This window comes from Lepidochelys kempii, chromosome 22, assembly GCF_965140265.1.
Source record: "Lepidochelys kempii isolate rLepKem1 chromosome 22, rLepKem1.hap2, whole genome shotgun sequence".
In the NCBI taxonomy this organism is placed as follows: Eukaryota; Metazoa; Chordata; order Testudines; family Cheloniidae; genus Lepidochelys; species Lepidochelys kempii.
The window spans coordinates 3,234,606-3,257,514 of NC_133277.1; the positions used below are offsets into that span (position 1 = coordinate 3,234,606).

The following is a 22,909-nucleotide window of genomic DNA, read 5'->3' on the forward strand; positions in this document are numbered from 1 at the left end:
CTATTTTTAGCACACTAGCTGAATCAAAGCTTGCGCAGGTCTGTCTACCCGAGCAGGGATTTACATCGCCCAGCTGCAGTGTAGATGTACCCTGATGCTTTTATGTGTTCTGTACTTAAAAGATTATCAGGAGTCCCAGTTGCATCTTTGCTGGGTTCTTGTGTGACTTCTACATCAATTTGCTGTATGCTTCGGTATGCAGTGGACTCTTTGGCACCACGTATCTCACTCTTGAGTATCTGGGATTTGCAATGCCCAAGATCCCATTGCATGCTAGAACATGAAACAATTCAATTGAGAGGTACCGTGCATGGGCTCACCACAGAGGCAGCTGGGCTCCTAAGCTTATAATTGAAGAGAGGGAAGCGGTGACAGGCAACAGAGCCCAGAACCACCACAGGCTCTTCAGGCTTGCTCGGTGGCTGACCTGGGTCAGACCTTTTATAGAATGTTTGTTCAGTTTCACTCCTGACTGTAGTAATCTTTCAAAAATAGTATTATTTTACATCTCTCCCAGCAGTAGATGAAGCATATTACTCTGGATTCCACAAAGACACTTACAATTAACAGGTTTCAGAGTAACAGCCGTGTTAGTCTGTATTCGCAAAAAGAAAAGGAGTACTTGTGGCACCTTAGAAACTAACCAATTTATTTGAGCATAAGCTTTCGTGAGCTACAGCTCACTCCGATGAAGTGAGCTGTAGCTCATGAAAGCTTATGCTTAAATAAATTGGTTAGTCTCTAAGGTGCCACAAGTATTCCTTTTCTACTTACAATTAAGCCACATTATATAGCTGTTTTTTATTGGTACCCAGTTCTTTATTCTGAGCATACATATCTTAAACATGGTTTCTCACTATACTTCATGTTTAGGGCCTTACCAAATTCATGGCCATGAAAAAAGCGTCACGGAGCATGAAATCTGGCCTTTTGTGTGCTTTTGCCCTAAACTATACAGATTTCACGGGGGAGACTAGCGTTTCTCATATTGGGGGTCCTGACCCAAAAGAGAGTTGTGGGGGGGGGTCACAAGGTTATTTTAGGGGGATCGCGGTATTGCCACCCTTACTTCTGTGCTGCCTTTGGAGCTGAGCAGCTGGAGAGCAGTGGCTGTTGGCCGGGCGGCCCAGCTCTGAAGGCAGCGCCCTGCCAGCAGCAGACCAGAAGTAAGGGTGGCAACACCGTGCCACACCATCCTTACTTCCATGCTGCTGCTGCTACTGGTGGCGGCCCAGCCCTCAGAGCTGGGCTCCCGGCCAGCAGCTGCTGCTCTCCAGCTGCCCAGCTCTGAACGCAGTGCCACCACCAACAGCAGCGCAGAAGTAAGGGTAGCAGTACCACAATCCCCCCTGCAATAACCTTGCAAACCCCCCCGGCGCACACACACACACAACTCCTCCTTTTTGGGTTAGGGCCCCTACTATTACAACACCATGAAATTTCAGATTTAAATAGCTGAAATAGTGGAATTTATGACTCTTAAAATCCTATGACCATGAAATTGCCCAAAATGGGCCATGAATTTGGTAGGGCCCTATTCGTGTTCTTACTCTAGGATCCAACAGGCCATGTGCACTTACTCTTAAAGTTCTCTGGTTTAGAGCAATCAACTGAACTTCACCCTTTATGTTCATGAACATTGGGAATGCTGAGTCACTCGCTCTGTCAGACTACACTGTCCCAACCTGTGTTCTGAAAGGGCTGGATGAATTGTCATTAGCCTCTCTAGTTTCCTGCCCCTTATTACATTTGGTGCCAATTGACTTTTCCCACCGTGGCTCTCTGCGAACACACACATTATTACATTAGGTATACTGAGAGGTTACAGATAAGTCAGAGCCCCCCAGCAGGATTCCGTTACACCAACTGCTCTTTGTCTATTTCACCTGCTGTTGTTGGCCCAATTTGTTGTCCTTTTGGAGTCCTGACCTATATTGTGTTGTCAGGAAACCTATCATCAACTCCTAACCAGTTTCTTCCTCCAGGCTCCTGTGTAAGACTGGCTGCGCCCAGCTCTCTCAGCAGATCCCAGAGAAAATCTTTCCCTCCCTGGTTTTGGTGAAAGGGGAAGAGACTAGAAAACCAGCTGGAAACCTGCATAAAAGAACTAAAGGAAACAAACAGAAATGAGGCTTTTAATCTTTGTGTTTTCTAAATTCAACTACTTAATGTTGTAGTATTAAAAAAAACAAACACCAACCTCTGTGTAGGGCAATTTTGATGATCAAACACTTCAGGTTGTTTAAATTGTAATGCAGTGACGTGTGTGTGTGTGTGTGTGCATGCATGTACACAAGAATCCAAGACACAATTTCTTTATTGGAACTTTAGTTCTCTAATCTACTGTATTTAAAGGTGAGGGTTCAGAATTTCACCGTATTAACCACTTAGCACCAGCTGAATACATCCTGTTTAAGTGGAATTCATGCTAGTTCTGTCTTGGCTAAACAGTAGGCCACTACCATTCCCTTGTATTCAGCTAAATCTTTCCTGAAGCCATCCTAATTCAATTTGTCTCCGTTTGGTCTATAGATGTGGTCCATAGCTTTAACTAATTTTTTGTTTTCCAGCTGGTTTCAGTGTAACCACTTTTGCTCTTTTTAGGAACAGAAATAGCCTTAGAGCAAAATCCATGGACATCTCCCTATATCCAGTATTTCTCAAATAGTGGGATCTTAGTGAGCTCCCAGAAAAATTGATGGTGTGCTAGTGGGACTTGGACTGTGAGCCTGCAGGTTCTGCCTGTGAAGAGCCAGCCAGACACTCCTCTGAAATGCCATAAAGAAAAGGAATAACGTATTTTAGGGAATACATAAGATGGTTACAAGTGATTGAAAGGGGAGGGAATATGGTTACACCCAAGGAGATTTTATCTCATGTATTTACTTCCTGCATTTGTTTTTAGACTCGTAGAAATGCCAAATGGTTATCGCTGGAACTGACTCAGGATGGGCACAAAGTGTCTGTCCTGAGTGGGGAGCTGACAGTTGAGCAACGGGCAGCTGTAATCCAAAGGTTTCGTGATGGAAAAGAGAAGGTCCTTATCACAACTAATGTCTGTGCTAGAGGTATCGTCTTTAGCTAATCCATTTGTTTCTCAATGTATTACAGTACTGAGAGCTTTGTTTTTCCAGATGGGGGGCGCACAGGGCATGCAAGCTTCTTATTGTTCCTGCATTACGTAATCCTTTCGTGCTTTCCACCTCCACCACACACACCGAAAACCCACTGTGGAGTGCAGAAGATGATGACAGCTGCTTGGAATCCTGTAATCTCTCACATATCGAGACCTCCTCATAAGCTTTTCTACTACACTGTTGTCACACACAGTGTTGGAGTTCAGTGGTCAATTTGTGGGCTTTTGTGGATTTCTAGATATAAATTCAAGGAGTGTTTGGCAGAGTCGATGCTGATTCCTATAGCTTGCAGAAATAACACCAGACTGATTTCTTATTCCAGCCAGCTCAAATTAAGAATTGTAATTCTGTGTATAACCCCTTTGTATACAGCTCAGTGCCTGCTTCTCAGGATGGTGTTGCTTGTAGTGACTTTGAAGCCTTATCTACACTAGCAAACACTTTATAGCCATAATTCACAGCTGGTACCACACAGTGGTATAAACACCTGAGTCCTGTTTACACTACAGCTTCCACCAATGGTGAATTACAGTTGTGAAATTGCTAATGTAGACAGTCAAAATCGGCATGTTTTACAATTGCCCATCTGAAAAGTCAGTCACAACAAATATGGTATTCCAAGGTAAAGGCAGATTTCCTTCAGTAAACTGATCCTTTGGGTAGAGTTTTTCATCCACAAAACCCCATTGAGATGGTGTTGTGTATAAAAATACACAATATGCACCTGTTAAACTAAAAGCCCTTATTAGAATGTTGTTAAAAAAAATAAATATTTGAAAGTCAGGAAGTTCAAAGTTGAAATTCCATAAACATCTTAACTCTGTTTTCATACTCAACCCCACTGTGTATAATCTTTATAGCAATACAGAGAAGTTTTCCTGGTTTTGTTTTAAAGTAGTTTAACATTTTAAAATGACCAATGAAAAAAGTAATGTGATGTGTGTGTATGTCAGCTGCCCTTGTGCCCCCTGGAATGGTAAGGGTCAGTAGGGTCTGCAAACAGTGTTTATGGACTGGATGGGGTCAGGGTAAGTACTTAGCTTTAGCTTTTATGTGAGTGCCAGGATTGCAGACATGCATAAAAAAGATGCTTGATTATAGTAGTTCTTGTCTGTATAGTGAAGTGGCCAACTTAAATTGCCATTTCTGGCCTGTAATGGAATGGTGACTAGAGGTGGAGGGTGCTTGTGAATTCAAGCTAGAAGTAAAATGTGAAAATGTGGTGGTTTTTAGTAAGTAAAACTCATTTATTCTTGTCTGAATATCGATGACCTCGTAGGATAATTTTCAGAAGCCTTCTTGATCCGTTGTTAGCTGTCAACACTCAGCAGCTGATTTTCCAGTAATCTGCCGCCTTCCATCTTTCCATCTCCTCGCTTGTCATCCTCTACTACAATGACCTGTCACCATTCCTGCCATGACAGTTTGCTCAAGGTTATTTCCATCTCTGTGCCTGAAGTGACCAGAGTACGTAAGTTTGTGCCTGTTGACTTCTTACAACACGGTCTTGTTCTCCCCAGTAATGCTGCTAATGTAAGCATTCATCTAATTTTCTGTCCAGCAGATACTCAAGTCTTTGTCAGCAGCACTACATTTCTAAGGCTTCAATTTTCTTCTTGTCAGCAGTATTAGTTTCTAATGATTCACCTCCATAGTTTGCTACTGAGAAAATTAAGCTTTTCACCAGTTGAACCTTTGTACATTTCATGATGCCATGGTTTTTCCACATATTCATGAGGGAGGCTTGGCTGAGCGAGTCATTCCTAATCTTCTGATTTCTTTGGAATTCTTTCTCTGGTTGGATATGTATGATCCCAGATAATTGAATTAATCTACTTCCTCTACAACTTGACTGACAGTTGTGTCTGCTTGTATCCTGGTTTTGTTAATCATGTTTCGTGTATTCAGGGATCGTCCCTATTCCTCACTAACTGTCCTTTGCAGACGCCAACAATCATTGCGTTCCATCAACAGTTGTACCAAAGAGCGTCATTGTGACCATGGTTTCTGGAGGGGCCTCACTGAGATTGCTCAATCAGGACAAACTTCAAAGAATGGGCTAGACGATCCCCAGAATGGTGGTTTATTCTAATAATGACATTCACCAAGCCATCAGCAAAACCGCTTCTACAACACCTTACTGGTTACCCAGAAGCCAAAAACACAGCTCCCCTAAAGCAATTCAGCCGTGGGCTCCCACCCAGACACCCAAATCAAATATGGTGAGGATTACTTCAAATCTTATTCATCATATATAAAGTTTACTAATCTCAAGAGATCGGACACAATACCCACAAGGTCAATGAATATTTCACATTTTACCCAAATACATGCTTACAGCCAATTCTTATTAACTAATCTAAGACTTATTAAAACAAAAAAGAGTTTTTGTGGTTAAAAGAGCATTATACATACAGATATGAATGAAGTTCTCAGGTCAGTTTCATAGCAGCGATGGTGAGCTGCTGAGTTGTAAAAAGTTTTTCCAGAATCAGTTGCATAGGTTATAGTCCAATAGGCAGTCCATGTGCAGAGTCTGTTAAAATTTTTCCATGAGAAATTGCAGAAGAATAGGTGAAGAATAATGTACATTGTTGCTTTGAAGTCCGTTCCTATTTCTTCTGTACACACAAGTAATTAGTTGGATTGATTAGCACAGGCAATTAACTATTCAAAGGTTCACAGACAGCTTACTACAAACTTCAAAGAGAAATAAAGACAATGATATTATGCCCAAGTTACATCTAAGGGCTTGTCTACACTTACTGGGGGATGGATGAGTGGTGATCGATGCATCGGTGGTTGATTTAGTGGGTCTAGTGAGGACCCGCTAAATCAACTGCAGATCGCTCTCCGGTCGATCGAGAAGAGTAGGGGGAGTTGACGGGAGAGCGTCTCCTGTCAACATTGCGTAGCGTGGACCCCGCGGTTAGTAGATCTAAGATACAGCAATTTGAGTTATGCTATTCAGGTAACTTAAATTACGTAGCTTAGATCGAATTTCCCCTGTAGTGTAGACAAGGCCTGAATGTTGTTAATATTTTTTGATCTCTGAATCAATAGAATATAGTAACAGACAGAAAAGGAAGTTTAGCATCTACAAGCTGATTAGATCACTTTAACATCTAACAAGATACAGTTAAACACAGACAAATACAATTAGTATTTACTTCTTTTAATTCTCTGATAATACAGGTTTGCATTTCAAAGAATTTAGTCTACTTTAACGTGGCTTTGATAACAATCTATAAGAAATGGCCCAGTTTACCATTTCAGTACTTCCCTATTATGTTCTTAAAGATTGATCTTTAGGTCATTTAGCCTGTTGGTTGTTTAACCCTCACTGACTCAGTGTCACAGTCATATCAGCGTGTCTAAGGTCAGTTAGGAGGAAATCCCAGCTCCTTCTGCTTTATCAAAAGCTTCCAGGGTTTGTCTCATAATAAATTCTGTTACATGTTGAAAAGACTTAGGGACAGAATATATCTTGTTTCACTCCCTGCCCAGTAGAAAACCACTCGCTGTCACCTGTTGCTGTTCATGCTGTGGTCTGTTGTTGAGAGTAGGCAGTTGTGATGAGTTCAGTAAGATGCTTTGGAATCCCTGTATCTGTCAGTATCCTCTTAGTACTTTCACAGACCTGAAGAAGAGCTCTGTGTAGCTCAAAAGCTTGTCTCTCTCACGAATAGAAATTGGTCTAATAAAAGAGATTATTTCACCAGCCTTGTCTCTAATATACTGGGACTGACAGGACTACAACATTACTCTATAGTATCTTCCAAAGACAGTCCTGTCAGCCAGCATTGGGTACTTTTGAGTAGTCAGTGAAACACATGATCAGTGGGTGAATGTATTCCCTGTGTTTTTTCGATGATGTGATCTGTGTTCACAATTTGATCATGTGTGTCTTGTCCCTCTCTGAATCCATCTTGTGGTGGTAGTTCTGTTTCTAGCATTCACTTAATGCAATCCGGATTATGTAGAGCAAAACTTTGCTCGCATGCAAAATCCAAGAGATGATATAAGTGTTACTACACTCTGTTGTATCTCCTTTCTTTGGTAAGGGCAGAATGACTAGACGACGGAAGTCTTTCTGCCAATTTCTAGTCATCCATTCATTGCTGCAAATTTTCCACGTGAGATCAATCCTGCAGTCACCAATCAGACTTGCTGGTATGTCATGTGCCCTGGATGCTTTCCCTGGCTTCATTTTCATTATATATTCACCAATTCCATTTCAGGATTTATTAGAAGTCTTTATTCATTGGACACTTGAGCTCCAGCATTGCTGTATCATTACATAGTCTATTTGTTCTTTGTCATACTATCAGATGACCTCCATCTGTATATGCATCTGGCATGTTGGGTGTAGATGGTGTTTTGTAATGACCAGGTGATTAGAGCACCAGAATTCAATTAAATACCTTCCTCTCCTCTAATTTTTGTAAACCCAGACTATTGTTTCCCACTACTTCTTTTTGAGATCTTACACTTCCAACTTTTGCATTCAGGTCCCCCCCATAAGGGAGATATCTTCTGCTTGGTATTTTAATGTCTTTTCAAGCTGTTCATAGAACTCACTGATCACATTGTCATCAGCTGCTTTTGTAGGAGTGCAAACCTGTGTGATTAACATGTTGAATGGGTTGGTTCAAAGAAGAACTGTAATAATTCTGTCACTGATTGGGTTATCTCCAAATACACTTTTATGTCTCCTTAGATTGAAAAAAAAATGGGGTCACATTTATCTTATTTTCTCAGATCCAGAATAGTAAGTACACTGTGCATTCATCCATCATCATGAAATGACCCCTAGTATTCCCCTACAGCTCCGAGACTCCACATATATCTATCTTGCATTGGGAGCCTGATGGAGGAAATGCCATCAAAAGTTGGAAGAGTTAAATCAGGGAGTTAACCAATGGCAGCCACAAACAGAGGGAAGGCAGCAGGAAACCACCCTCTGAACTTTCATGGCAGAACAAAGGCAAAGTGCCAATCAATGTGTGGTGCTGGATAGTGAGACTCCCAGGTCAGAAGGTGCAACAGATTATACTAGGGAGGAGGTTCCGGCCATTAAGAGTGCAAGTTACAGTTATGATGGTGCTGTATCAAATCCTCAAGGTAGTACAGTGCCTAATGTTGGCTGAAGGAAAAGTTACCTGAACGTTTTGTAAACAAAATATCAGAGTAGGCATGTAAAATGTGAAGAGCGGATAAGCTCTGACTTCCTCTCTACCTGGAGGGTACTTGAACCCTGCCCCCCCTCCCCCACTTCAGGTCCATGCTCCCACTTCCCCCCCAAGACCCCACCTCCGCTCTGTCTCTTCCCAACCCTGGTCTGCGTCCTCCCCGAGCGCGCCCCATCCCTGCTCCTCCCCTCCCTCCCAGCACCACCGGCATCCTGCAGAACAGCTGATTGAAGTGTGCAGGAGGTACTGGGAGGGAGGGGGGAGGAGTTGATCAGCAGGGCTTCAGGGCAGGAGGCGTTGGGGGGAGGGAGGAGCTTTGCTGCCAATGAGTGCTAAGTATCTACTAATTTCTTTCTGTGGGTGCTCCAGTGCTGGAGCACCCATGGAGGAGTATGTATGAAGGGATGCTCATCATTGTTACCAAAGAATTGTAAAGAGGTAAGATAGATATGGTTTTAACTAGGGAGGATTAAATTCTGGGATGGACAAACCAGATGTGGAAGGCAAGAGAGCAAGATCTAGCTGCTCTGGTTGTGTAGACCAGTGCTTCTCAAGCTATCTGTGGGGGACTGGCAATTTTTTTTTCCCAATGTGCGCGCGGACCAGCAGCCGATGGCTCGCGGACCCCACTTTGAGTAGAACTGGTGTAGATGACCCTATGTAGAGAGTTGTATGCCCATTAGTATTTAGAGTATAGGGTGATGTAATGGAAGTAAGTGGTTCATTTTTAGGAATGTAGAAATACAATATGCGGTGTAAGGAAATCAGAGGCACAGAGAGAGGTTGGATACATGTGTGGCAGATGGAACTAATTGCTAGTGGAACCCTAGCTCTGTATATCCTGACCATCTAGACTTTAAAACTACAGTGTTCAGCTGAGGTTTTCTTTGTTTAAGGAAGATGTTTTCAACCTTAGCTGTCTTAATTTTTGTTTGGGATTTTCTTGGTGGTTCTTAATTTTGATGAATAGCACAATTGTAATATATCTAAAATATCATGTTGATGCTTGTTTTTATGAAGTTCAAATATTCCTCTAGTCTTTCTGGTGCATAACTGTTTCTCTGAAGACTCTAAACTTATGAACTTCACTGCATAATTTGTTGCATTAAAAATTGTATGGATTTTCCTATGCCTGAACAGCTTCCTCCCTCCAGGGATTTACAAGATTTGCCAAATTCATGAGCCAAGTTTCTAAGATCCTTGAAGCAAGCGAAGTTTTGTAGTTCCACTCATATTTTGCACAGCTCCCAGAGGTGTTAATTTTCAGATACAACTCAAATTATTCACCTCATTAGGGGAAGGAAAAACTTATTTGAACATTGAGGACAAATCCTAAGAAAAAAGCCCCAAACTTGCTGTTTCTAGACCGAGTGATTTGTGAAATACACATCTTTAAAGTTAGATTGCTTGAAGAATGAAAAGCTCACTTGTTTGTTTCATATCCCCAAAATGTCTGATTAACTCAAACTTTAAAAAAATCTGAGACACGCAGACAGTTTCAATAAAAATTACAGAGTGGGGAGGTGCAATATGGGGCTTATAATGGGAACTGTCCTACAACTTTAACTATAAAAAAAACGAGGAGTCTGGTGGCACCTTAAAGACTAACCGATTTAGTTGGGCCTAAGCTTTCGTGGGTAAAACCCACTTCTTCAGATGTGGGGTTTTTTACCCACAAAAACTTATGCCCAACTAAATCTGTTAGTCTTTAAGGTGCCACTGGACTCCTCATTGTTTCTGTGGATGCAGACTCATACGGCTACTCCTCTGAAACCTTAACTATGGGGTCAGAAAATAAAGCATCACTAACCTGGCACTAAGGGTAGAGTATGGGAATATTACCTGGTCCCACAGCAAGCAGGAAGATCACTCCACCAGCTCAGCGTATCCCAGTCACATGTGCAGAACCATTGTTTCCATAAGGGTATCCCTGTCTGTGCAGTCTTTACCTCTGGTGGGTAAAGTGGAAAAGCCTCAATTGATGCTTTGCATTGCATCACCTTCGAGTCCAGACCAAGCTGGTTACTTTCATTGTGTGATATCCGCTTATTAATAAGAAAATCACATTTTCTCTAGTATCTGGCTGGTGAATATTGCCCATATGCTCAGGGTTTAGCTGATCGCCATATTTGGGGTCGGGAAGGAATTTTCCTTCAGGGCAGATTGGAAGAGGCCCTGGAGGTTTTTCGCCTTCCTCTGTAGCATGGAGCACGGGTCACTTGCTGGAGGATTCTCTGCTCCTTGAAGTCTTTAAACCACAATTTGAGGACTTCAATAGCTCAGACATAGGTGAGAGGTTTTTTGCAGGAGTGGGTGGGTGAGATTCTGTGGCCTGCTTGTGCAGGAGGTCAGACTAGGTGATCATAATGGTCCGTTCTGACCTTAGTGTCTATGAATCTATATCAGTTTGATAAATTTTTCTGGTCCCCAAACGTACATGAGTATTGGCCAATATTTTTTTTCAAACCTTTGTCTACTCTACCCTTCTCCCCGCCTCCCCCCAAATTTCCCATTGTAGCTACTTCTGGTTCAGCTCCCTGGTGATAGTAATGGTGGAAGCTCTAATATGGGCAAGATAATCTTGGCCAGCCACTGTCTTGTTTAGACCTGTCCAGAGCGGGGTTAACAAATGCTGGTAGTCATTGGAAGCAGTCGACTGTCAACAGCTAAGCTGAACCAGTGGTAGCAACAGTGGGAAACTTTAGGCAAGGGTTAATGTAGACATAACCTGAGGATCTATGTCTTCTCAAATACAAAAGGTTCTGCTCACACTCTGGGGGTTACCACTTCTCTTCACCCCATTTTTCAAGGTAACTTGCTTCAGATTTTCAGAACATGTTTGAAGAGAGCATATGAATTAGGTAGCCCCCTCCCAGCTGAGTGTCCCTAGCCAACTGTAATAGCTATTCTTGATTCTCTGTGAAGTACTGAGATAACTACATTAGGCAGAAATGAAACTGGACACATTGGTCCTATTGTTTATGGGTTTTAATGGCCATGGCCTATTTCAGGTGCAATGGCAGGTGCCTTAGGAGTTCACCAGTGAATTTGTTTCCCTCTCTCTCTCTCTCTCTCTCTCTCTCTCTCTCTCTCAGGTATTGATGTGAAACAGGTCACAATTGTTGTGAATTTTAAACTCCCGACAAACCAGTTGCGGTGTCCAGACTTTGAGACCTACCTACACCGCATAGGGCGAACAGGTCGTTTTGGGAAAAAGGGCCTAGCCTTCAACATGGTGGAAAGACACAACTTACCACTGCTACAAAGCATCGAAGAGCACTTCAGTGAGTACAGTATCCCCATCAAACCTGCACTGTATGTATAAAGCTTGTAGAAGTTGGCTGTAGTAGCAAAGGGCAAATCACTGATACCATAGTGAACTGTGATTTAATTATTAACCAATCAGGATGCTTTTACTAGGTTATTAGCCAATTAAGTTATCAACTTGCACTAAGTTATTAACTTATTTGCTGTCAAAATAATATATATAACTGTTTCCCCTGTATTTCATACTGTTTAAATAGGAATAATACTACAGTAAATGATACAATGAACTCACACTACTGTGGCTCTTTTTGATAATGTTGATTGCTAATTTGCTCCTGAACCACTGAGGTGTGAGTATTACTGCCCTAGAGGCTCAGATCAGACACCCAGAAAGTGAGGAACACACAGAGCATGTGTAAACCACAGGCAACCTTAATTTTGGCATTTCCTAACTTTTCAGTGCTTGACTTTGCTGCCTTAATATCCTTTTTAATGTAGGTTTTTGTGTAATTTCCTGGGTTTTTAAAAAAGGAAACGAAACGAAAACAAATTCCATCATGTGGAATCTTGGGTCCATTCTAGGCTCCGTTGTGTGCTCCAGTGGGCACAGTCTCTTCTGCCTATTCCTCCCTGCTTGACCCCGTCTGCCCCATCCTTTCAAGCCTTTCCCTTCCAAGTCCTGTCTCTTCTCCTAGTCTCATTCTTTGGGCTTCTCATCTCAGTACCGGTCCCTTGCATAGAAGTCCTATTCTCACCCATCCCAATTCCCAGTCCTCTTGCACAGCCTGTCCCACTTCCTCCCAGATCTTCATGTGATCTTTCTCCCCCACCCTGCCTTCCAGTGGTGCTCCCCCATTCCCTTCCTTTGCTTGTTCCCAGTCCTGATCACACTCCCCGAACTCCTTGTCCAATCTGTCTCCCCCAGCCCCAAACTCCCTGCCCAAGTCTCTTTGCCCAGCCAGTCTCAGTTCTGCTATTGCACACTGGTCTTCTCTTCAGATTTGTGTCCTCCCCATTGGTTCCCATTCTTTTTTCCCCCCAGATCTGGCTCTTCTCCCCTCTGTGTTGGAATCCAGCAGCTTCCTCCTCTGTGCTACCTGGGCCCAGCGGGGGGGTCATTGAGATTTTAGGAGGCATCCTATTAGGTGCCCAGCTCAGAGCTGCAATTGAAGGGAAAGTCCTGCTGAGCCTCAGCTGGAGCATGCCCAGCGTGGACAGATTCTTTGGTGAATTTTGTTATTAAAATTGCACATGCTCAGTAGACTTGGGTTGGGGACTCTCCCTAAGGGTCCCCGATCTGGTTTAACCTGTTCCTCCCCACTGTTCAAAGATAGAGCTAAATAGGCTTAATTAGGAGCCTTTTGTTTATGGGAGGAGGGATAGCTCAGTGGTTTGAGCATTGGCCTGCTAAACCCAGTGTTGTAAATTCAATCCTTGAGGGGGCCATTTAGGGATCAGGGATTGGGGATTGGGCCATTTAGGGATCAGCAAAAATTGGGGATTGGTCCTGCTTTGAGCAGGGATTTGGACTAGATGCCCTCCTGAGGTCCCTTCCAACCCTGATAGTCTATGATTCTATCAGACTTCTGCAAAGTGATTTTTCAGAGATGTAAAACTTAGCCAGATTTGGGTGGATTTTCATGGAGAGGGCAAAAGGCACATTCCCTAACACAAAGGCCATCCCCTTTCAGATTTCAAGTCCCTGGGCCAAAGCATAGGGGTGTTAAAGCTGTTCAAAGATAAGGGCACCAGAATTTTTTAACATGAGCAACAAGTATTTTCCCTAACTTTTTCCTGGAAACAGCTGAACTCTTTTGGCTGACATTTAAAAAACAATAACAGTAAAAAGTCAGCCTGAGGCAGACATCAGCCATGGGAAAACTTCATCCCAAGTGGCTAGGCTACCGAAGTTTCAAGCAACCGAAACAGGGTCTTATAATGGGAAGTGTTGTGCAACCTTAATAGGTGTTACTGCTAGCCCCTATTATAATTCTGTTAATACATACTGTTCAGAATGTATGAGGAGAGTGTGAGCAATACCATAGTAAATGAGAACACTTATTGTTTAGAACAAAAACAGGGACTAAACATACCTCACTTCCCCTCAGGACAGAGGTGCCCCTCTAGGGGACACTTTCCCAGACTAGATTTATGCATCTCAATCACTTGTGCAGACTCTGGCTCCCTCACCTGATGTAGAAAGCAAGCCAAGTGCTGAGGAGGTAGGGCAGGAAGTGTAATGAATTAGAAGGGACCTCCGAGGGTCATCCTGTGTTGCTGAGGATGGAAATGGGGGGGAAACATACAACTGTGTATAGCCTTCTCCAGGTGAAAGAGAGGCTCTTCATTGAAGATGTTTTGGGGGAAATTATAGTAAGGAAGGGGGGAGCTAGAGTGGCTCTAGAAATGCCAAGCCAAAGTAAGGATGACTCAGGAAGTGATGGGAGTAAAGTTGGATTGGGGAGAAAGAGCAGAACCCACATGGAATGTTATCAGCATGAGCTATTGCTTTAGTAAACACTATTTGTCAGGTATAGCTGGGAGAGGCAGCAGGTGCAGGATGAACTGGAGGTGCAAAGCGGATGGGAGTGTTACTAGTAAGAGACTTCACTGAAGAGATGGAGGGGTCAGGGCTCCACCATCCTATGCCATCTGCTATTCAGTGTGCTGCTTTGTAACACTCCAGCTAAAGTTCTGTGTTCAGTTTTTGGACTTCTCAACCAGAAGGGTTTGATAAACTGCAGAAAATTCAGGGATGGGCAACAAACTGCAGCATTAAAGGGTTCCTGTGAATGCCTAAGGGAGCCAGGTGTGTTCAGTTTGGAAGAGGAAAGAAGATAATGGAGTTCTTATTCTAAAGGGATGGGGGGGGAAGTTATTTCAGGGGCTCAAATGAGGCAAGAATATGAACAAAAGTCTCAGGAAATCCAATTTTCATATGAAGAATATATCCAAAGAATCAGCTGGTAGGGGAATCCTCTATTTGGGCAATTTGAGGTGCTGCCACTGTGTCAACTAAGAAAATTGGACTGAATGCTTGAGATGCTTATGCAGAACCAGCCCAAGAATGGGTCATCCAGCATCTCCACCACAATCTACAAGGGCCATTTCCAGCTTTGAGAGACCAACCTTATCCATGTTAAAGGGAAGAGACTGTTTGCTGTAAGGGGGGGAAGCTGTCTTCTGCCTGTGTACTGCCCACTAGGAATGTTCTCTCACTGTACTTTGTTGCTCATCTGCTTGCTTAGCACAGCTTCTCAATGTGAATGATTAGAAGCTGTTACTGTGGTTAGAACTCGTGACATGGCAAAGGGCAATTTCATCAAATGCTCATTTAACCTATTTGACATTTTCATACTGGGTTTGGATTGTTTCAGTCCCTGGACTTTCGGACCCTGGACTTAGAAAAGCAGACTTTGACTCCCTCAGGGAACTGATGGGCAGGATCCCCTGGGAGAATAACATGAGGGAGAAAGGAGTCCAGGAGAGCTGGCTGTATTTTAAAGAATCCTTATCGAGGTTACAGGGACAAACCATCCTGATGTGTAGAAAGAATAGTAAATATGGCAGGCGACCAGCTTGGCTTAACAGTGAAATCCTTGCTGATCTTAACCACAAAAAAGAAGCTTACAAGAAGTGGAAGACTGGACAAATGACCAGGGAGGAGTATAAAAATATTGCTCGGGGATGCAGGAGTGTAATCAGGAAGGCCAAATCCCACCTGGAGTTGCAGCTAGCAAGGGATGTTAAGAGTAACAAGAAGGGTTTCTTCAGGTATGTTGGCAACAAGAAGAAAGTCAAGGAAAGTGTGGGCCCCTTACTGAGTGAGGGAGGCAACCTAGTGACAGAGGATGTGGAAAAAGCTAATGTACTCAATGCTTTTTTTGCCTCTGTCTTCACGAACAAGGTCCGCTCCCAGACTACTGCACTGGGCCGCACAGCATGGGGAGGAGGTGACCAGCCCTCTGTGGAGAAAGAAGTGGTTCGGGACTATTTATAAAAGCTGGACGAGCACAAGTCCATGGGGCCGGATGTGTTGCATCCGAGAGTGCTAAAGGAGTTGGCGGATGTGATTGCAGAGCCATTGGCCATTATCTTTGAAAACTCATGGTGATTGGGGGAAGCCCTGGACGACTGGAAAAAGGCTAAAGTAGTGCCCACTTTTAAAAAGGGAAGAAGGAGGATCCTGGGAACTACAGGCCATCAGCCTCACCTCAGTCCCTGGAAAAATCATGGAGCAGGTCCTCAAGGAATCAATTCTGAAGCACTTAGAGGAGAGGAAAGTGACCAGGAACAGTCAGCATGGATTCACCAAGGGCAAGTCATGCCTGACTAATCTAATTGCCTTCTATGACAAGATAACTGGCTCTGTGGATGAGGGGAAAGCAGTGGATGTGTTGTTCCTTGACTTTAGCAAAGCTTTTGACACAGTCTCCCACAGTATTTTTGCCAGCAAGTTAAAGAAGTATGGGCTGGATAAATGGACTATAAGGTGGATAGAAAGTTGGCTAGATTGTCAGGCTCAACGGATAGTGATCAATGGCTCCATGTCTAGTTGGCAGCTGGTATCAAGTGGAGTGCCCCAAGGGTCGGTCCTGGGGCCGGTTTTGTTCAATATCTTCATAAATGATCTGGAGGATGGTGTGGATTGCACCCTCAGCAAGTTTGCAGATGACACTAAACTGGGAGGAGAGGTAGATACGCTGGAGGGTAGGGATAGGATACAGAGGGCCCTAGACAAATTAGAGGATTGGGCCAAAAGAAATCTGATGAGGTTCAACAAGGACAAGTGCAGAGTCCTGCACTTAGGACGGAAGAATCCCATGCACCACTACAGACTAGGGACCAAATGGCTAGGCAGCAGTTCTGCAGAAAGGAGCTAGGGGTTACAGTGGACAAGAAGCTGGATATGAGTCAACAGTGTGCCTTTGTTGCCAAGAAGGCCAATGGCATTTTGGGATATATATGTAGGGGCATTGCCAGCAGATCGAGGGACATGATCGTTCCCCTCTATTCAACATTGGTGAGGCCTCATCTGGAGTACTGTGTCCAGTTTTGGGCCCCACACTACAAGAAGGATGTGGAAAAATTGGAAAGAGTCCAGCAGAGGGCAACAAAAATGATTAGGGGACTGGAACACATGACTTACGAGGAGAGGCTGAGGGAACTGGGATTGTTTAGTCTACTGAAGAGAAGAATGAGGGTGGATCTGATAGCTGCTTTCAACTACCTGAAAGGGGGTTCCAAAGAGGATGGATCTAGACTGTTCTCAGTGGTAGCTGATGGACAGAACAAGGAGTAATGGTCTCAAGTTACAGTGGGGGAGATTTAGGTTGGATATTAGGAAAACCTTTTTCACTAGGGGGGTGGTGAAACACTGAAATGCGTTACCTAGGGAGGTGGTGGAATCTCCTTCCCTTAGATATTTTTAAGGTCCGACTTGACAAAGCCCTGGCTGGGATGATTTAATTGGGGATTGGTCCTGCTTTGAGCAGGGGGTTGGACTAGATGACCTCCTGAGGTCCCTTCCAACCCTGATATTCTATGATGTATATTTTTGCGAGACAGGAAGCAAGAAAATGGTCCAAATTATCCCTGCCTTGTAAAAAGGCATTGAGTTTTCAGGAAGTGCTTGTATGTCCAAGTCTAGTCATGTGTGAAGTTAGCAAAATGAGCCTTGCTGTTGATTTCTGTGGCATTAAAAGCTGAGTGGAATTAATGTAGGATAATCTGACTTTTCTTCTTTTTAGCCACTTTAATGCTGTAAACCTGGGCGTAACTATGAGACTGAGAAAACAGTCAATTATTTAACAAGAATAATGCTTAGTAGGTGGAGCTCATTATTTTCTAAGTGTTTCCAAACATTCCCTAATCTCCACAACAGCCTATCAGAGTGGGCAGGGTTGGTGAGTTAAGGTAACCTGGGATGTGATTGGATCTTTCAATCTAACCCCATCTGCTGTTTTTAATTTATGAGACGCTCCCAATGTGCATCATGCTTGTATAGTAGCCTCATGTTGGCAGCTGCCTTAATCCTGTTTACATTGTGCTTCTCAAAGTTTATTTGACTATCGCTTGAAGCACTTTGACTGGAAATACTATACTGAACACTTAACCGGATATTTCCGTCCAAAAATAGGGGCACATGTGTGCAACAAAATATACTGTAATGTTCTGCAGAATGGCTTCTAACCAGAATTGATCCGTACCCCTTTTGAGAAGACAAACATCATTTCTCATTCCAATTATTATAGCAGTATCTCAGTTCGGTAGATGGTGGTGACTGACATCCCTAAAGACTGAGGTCTTCTGTCCACAAGACAATTGTAGCATGGACAGCAACAGCGCAGCTCCCTCATGCACTTCTGCCGCTGTGCCATGTCCCAACCTAGAGGAATGATCTCCACAGGAAGTTCTACCTAGACTGCCAGCAGTTCCAGTAGTTATGTTGGTGTTTGCATTAATGTTATTGACTTGGTTACTTACATACACATGCAAAAATCTAATACAGAAGAATGTATAGTTGGTGCAGACCCTGATGTGATTAGAAATATGCCTGAGTTATCAGTGCCTCGGTGAAATATATTGAGGGTCTCCATTTAAATACGTGAGTTGAGTTAAAATAAGCAGAGCAAAAACCAAACACATTAAGGTGTGTGACTTTTTTTTAGCAGTCATAGGAACCAGGAAGCACCTAAAGTGACCAAGTTGCTGCACAGCAGACACCAGATTCACAGCTATGAACCACTGAGTCTGCTACAGCTGGCATAGCCATGCGACTTACCTGGTATCTGGGCCACCATCCATTATTCAGTCATTTCATAGAGTCTGTTCAATGGCAGTTGCTGTAACTAAGCAGAATTATTGTTTCAGGGGCACTATTAAGTGGATTGTACAGAAATTATTACAAATAGTGAACGTCAACATCTAAATTGTAATATTAACTAATTTAGAACATTTGACAGACACTACCAACTATGTTGTGCCATATTTGTCTCACTTTTTTGTGAAATATCCTTCAGGTTCTAAAGATCTTTCTAAATCTACCACTCTCTGTAAAACAGCTTAAAAATCTAACCAACTCCTGTGTCCCCACTGTGAGCGGCCCTACTAAATGTGTACTCTGCTGCTGAAGCAGAGGGTGTGCTAGCTGAGTGCTGTTTGCAGACCAGAATGTAACTCTTTACTTGGTCTCATTTTTTTCCTTAGAGACCAAGATTAAGCAGTTGGACCCAGATGACATGGATGAGATTGAGAAGATTGAATATTAAATAAACCAGAGGTATTCGGAATCAAAGGGAGATTTTTCTTTAGCCTTAGACTTCAATATTTTTTCTGTTTAAAACATTGAAATAGTTTAAGTGAAACGTATTGCCATGTTTGGAAATGGTGATAGTCTGCCAGAGGATATTGTATGTTTATCATAAAGAATTTAGGAAAAGAAAAAGAAACTTTTTCTCATGGCTTCAGAATGTTTCCTATCTTTCCCTTCTCATGGACTCCCGTGTGTCTCATTACCAAGATATTGGCAGGCTTAATAAAAAGCACAGGAGGATATTCTCTCATCTGACCAAGTTTCCCTTTCCCACATCATTCCCAGGGTACATCTCCATCAAAAGTAGTGACTTAGTGAAATAAGTTGTTCAGATGAATTAAACTGCGAACATAAAACTGACATCCATATGATGATTGACACAAATCATGAATATTTCTAGCCACTGGATGGCAAGGGTTGCTTTCACACTCATGGATGAGGCAACACTGGCTTTCCTGTCGAGGAATAATAAAGAAACAACACTTCCCATTTTAGTCACCAGGCTCTCCTACGTTATATCAAGAATTAAATAATACGTGTGCTTGTTAACTTTCTTTCCACTAGATGGCAGCATTACTCCATAAACATACTCTGCCCTGTAGCCCTGAGCATCCCAGGCTTCACGTTTAACTTGGGAAACGACGTTTCCTTTAGTTCAGAAATACTCTTTTGAGCCTGAAGTTAATCTTTTTAGCTGATCCAAGATTACCTCAGGACAGAGAGAAGTCAAACTTTCCTGAGCCACAGAAATCTCTCAACTCTGACCTACCTCTTAAAGACTCTGGGCAGATCAAGTCATCTTTAGAACTTTTTGAATGCTTCACTTAAACAGTATCTTTCAAAGATATTTGAACAATACAGTAGGTTTTTAGAACTATTCTCTCTATTAACTGTTACTGAAATATTTATCCACTGCTTTACCTGCTCTGCTCCTTGTTAGATACACCGACAGTGGAAAGTAGTTATATTAAATGGCTCATTTGTTCCTCAAAGTCAACTTCTTTCTTTGTATTTATTTATTCTCAAATCAGTAATATGGGAGAGAACTCCGTGCAAGGGATGATCCCAGTGGTTGGGAAGTAGCTTGGGACTCAAGATGTGAGTTCAATTCCCTGCTCCACCACAGACATCTGTGAAACCTTGGGCAAACCACATAGCCTCTCTGTGCCTCCGATTCTCAATTTTAAAGTGACACTAATTGTGGTGGTGTGATGTGCTCAGATACTACAGTAATGGGCTCTGTATAAGTACCTGAGAGAGAGAATGGAGTTGAGGAACTAGTTACTCTAGAGCCAGACATCATGCAAGCAGTTGCTGTGTATGGAGAGCTTGCACAGCTCTATTCAGTGCACCTGAATCTTGACCTGCAGCACCTCTTTGTGTGTTTCTAATATGCCCATCCCCATTATATGTGGCCTAAATTGTCTACAAAGATGCAAGCTCTGCTCTTCTGTGGTCTGGCTGTTGAGCCTGTTAGTGGGAGAGCTGTGGCAGTTATTTCCAGGAGAGGTCACCTGTCTGTTTTTCTCTGCTGCATCATAGAGAGAGGTGATTGTGAAAAAGTGCAATGCCTAAAAGGATGTCAGGTTTATCTGAATAAGGAGTTCCACAGTCGCAGACCCTCTGCTGAAAATGGCCTGTCCCTGATCCCAGAACTTCTGTGTTTGTCATCCATAGCAATTCTGTACAGCATAACTGGTGTGAGAAAGACTGCTTGTAAACTATCCAAATCTTACACTGAATTTGCAATCAGATAGGGAGCTGTATAGTGAGCACAGAGCTCTGGTCCCTCACTCTCTTCATTCTGTCTGCAGCACACAGCACTAATTAGCTTCTAAAAGACCTTTACTTTCATCCTCAGGCAAAGTGTGTTGCTATCATCCTTCGTGGAGATGAGAAATGTGTAGCTTGCAGCGGGTAGGTCCCTGTTCAACAATAGACAAGAGAAGGAGGCGTTCCTTGCCATTGTAACAGTGTGTGTAGTATTTCTGATGGGTGTACATAGGATATAGCACCGGTAGGGTCCTCCTGGGTTACTGAGCCCAGTCCCCTACTATCTCAGGAAACCCTGTCATATAATCCCCTTCATAAATTCATCAAACACCATCTTAAAACTAGATAGGTTTTTTGCCCCCACTGCTCCTACTGGGAGGCTGTTCCAGAACCTCACTCCAAAACCCTTCTGATTTCTAGCCTAAATTAAATCATGGCCAGTTCATGCCCGTTTGGTTTTGTGCCAACATTTTCCTTGAGCTTCAATAGCTCTTCTCCCCCTTCCTGTATTTTACCGAGAGCAACCAGATCCCCCCCCCCCCCCATAGCCATTCTTTTGTTAGGCTAAAAGACCCCAAGACTGTGTACTATGATATGAGGGCAGACACCTGTCAGTAGAAGAGTGAGGTTAGTGTCCTAGGCAGCCACTTTTCATCTCTGGCATTGGGACCTGATGTAGCATCTGCTGAAGAAATGTACGAGTAAGTGTCGTCGGTGCATTGCTGACATTGGAATATTTGCTAAACTAAAGGAGCTTGGTTTGAACTTTGTGGCCCTTCACACAAGAGCTATAGGGAAAGGAGCACAACTCTCCACTGAATTATTGGGACATGTCTGAGATGAAGTAGCAAAGCCAGCTGTGTGGTGCTTTTGCCACTCCTAAGTCTGTGTAGGAAGGCAGCATTTTGTGATTTAGTGTTGAAAGCAGCTGTGAGATTTAAACATGGATATTTCTCTCTCCAAGGCCATCCACTGCTACTGTCAAAGCTTTCTTTGTGCTGTATCGTAGCCGAGATCTTGCTTGTGAGGTCTAGGATGTTGGCTGAGGCCTGGCATTGCTGTAGTGAACTATTCACTACCTTCTCTGATAGTGCCAGCGAATGGCACTGTGGAGGCGGACAGTAGCAGGTGAGGTAACTGAGTCCTGTTGTCCTGAAGGTTGATAGGATATTTGAAAGTGGCTGAAAGTTTGCCCTTTTAAAGAGAGCATGGATCTCCACATGCTCTTCACTGTCTCTGCTTTGATCTCCTAGTGTCAGCTGTTGAGTTTAGGCTTTTTAACAGTGCTTATTGCCTGCATCTCTGAGCAGTGCATAAAGTTAAAGTGCAGAAGCCTGTGAGTATTTTCTTATTACTCTGACTTTGGGTGTAGTTGGAACATGGCACATTTTGTCATTTTTTCAGTGCTGTAGTTGATTTTTTGCAGCTGGCGTTCTTGGGGATTGGAATAGGTGAAGGAAGTATGGATTGACTGGCTCACTTTTTTTGTAGGGTACTCTAGCTGATTGCGATTTCGGGGAGTTAAGCAAGTACGGTTCTTTATGGGCTCTGGTCGATGCCTGCTTGCATATGCTGCTATTGTTGCTGCTGATAGATTTCAAAGCGGGTCTTGGCTTCACAGGTTGGAGTGCAAATACTTTATGTACTTCCTCTTCCCTTTTGTTGTATTAGGGAGCCTGCAAGTATACTGTTGAAATCAGCTAGCCAAGTCTCAGTGACAGCAGCGAGGCTCAGGTGCCTTGTCCATTATTAGGTTGACCAGTGACTGTGCATGGTGACGGTCAGCAGTGGTGGTGAACAGGTGCTGATCACAGGGGTGCAGAGCAGGTCTACGGGGAGCAGCCTGCAACTAGCCTCTTAGGTCTCTGGTGAATGTTTCTTTGAAAAACCTCAATGCAAAAGTTTATGGAGGAAAAATAGAGGGTGTAGGGAGGAGATATTGAATACCTATCCCCTAGCTATTGGGATCATTTGATATATCTGTGTTGGTGTTTGAGTTGCCTGAAAATGTTGGTGTCTGCACGTCTGTCTTCCACTTTCAGGAATTTGCTGGTACTTAGAAGCTAAATTTCCTATGGAAGGTATCAACCACCTGCTGAGGAGAAGTATAGATGTTACCTTTATTTAAATGACCAGACAGGCTATCCCTTTTCTATAGCCCACTGTAGGAAGTGCATGCCAACCTTGGTTTCAGCCCATTTGACGTGTTTCATCCTTCCACTATC

General features: G+C 43.2%; 1 protein-coding gene across 8 annotated transcripts in view; it reads left to right on the plus strand.

The window, feature by feature from the left end:
• The window catches only part of DDX25 (DEAD-box helicase 25), a 47,522-nt gene extending 27,638 nt beyond the window's left edge, over positions 1–19,884 (plus strand). For 4 of the 8 annotated variants that reach the window (XM_073320822.1, XM_073320824.1, XM_073320825.1 and 1 more), the window contains 3 exons: positions 2,906–3,068; positions 11,425–11,613; positions 18,806–19,884. In XM_073320822.1, the coding sequence (XP_073176923.1) occupies positions 2,906–3,068; positions 11,425–11,613; positions 18,806–18,867 (414 nt within the window). In that variant the 3' untranslated portion in view covers positions 18,868–19,884. Of the gene's footprint in view, positions 1–2,905; positions 3,069–4,416; positions 4,609–5,081; positions 5,407–11,424; positions 11,614–15,503; positions 15,914–18,805 lie in introns of those variants that run through there. The other 4 variants (XR_012155908.1, XR_012155909.1, XR_012155910.1 and 1 more) reach the window with 4 other exon arrangements.
• Positions 19,885–22,909: the final 3,025 nt, after the last annotated feature.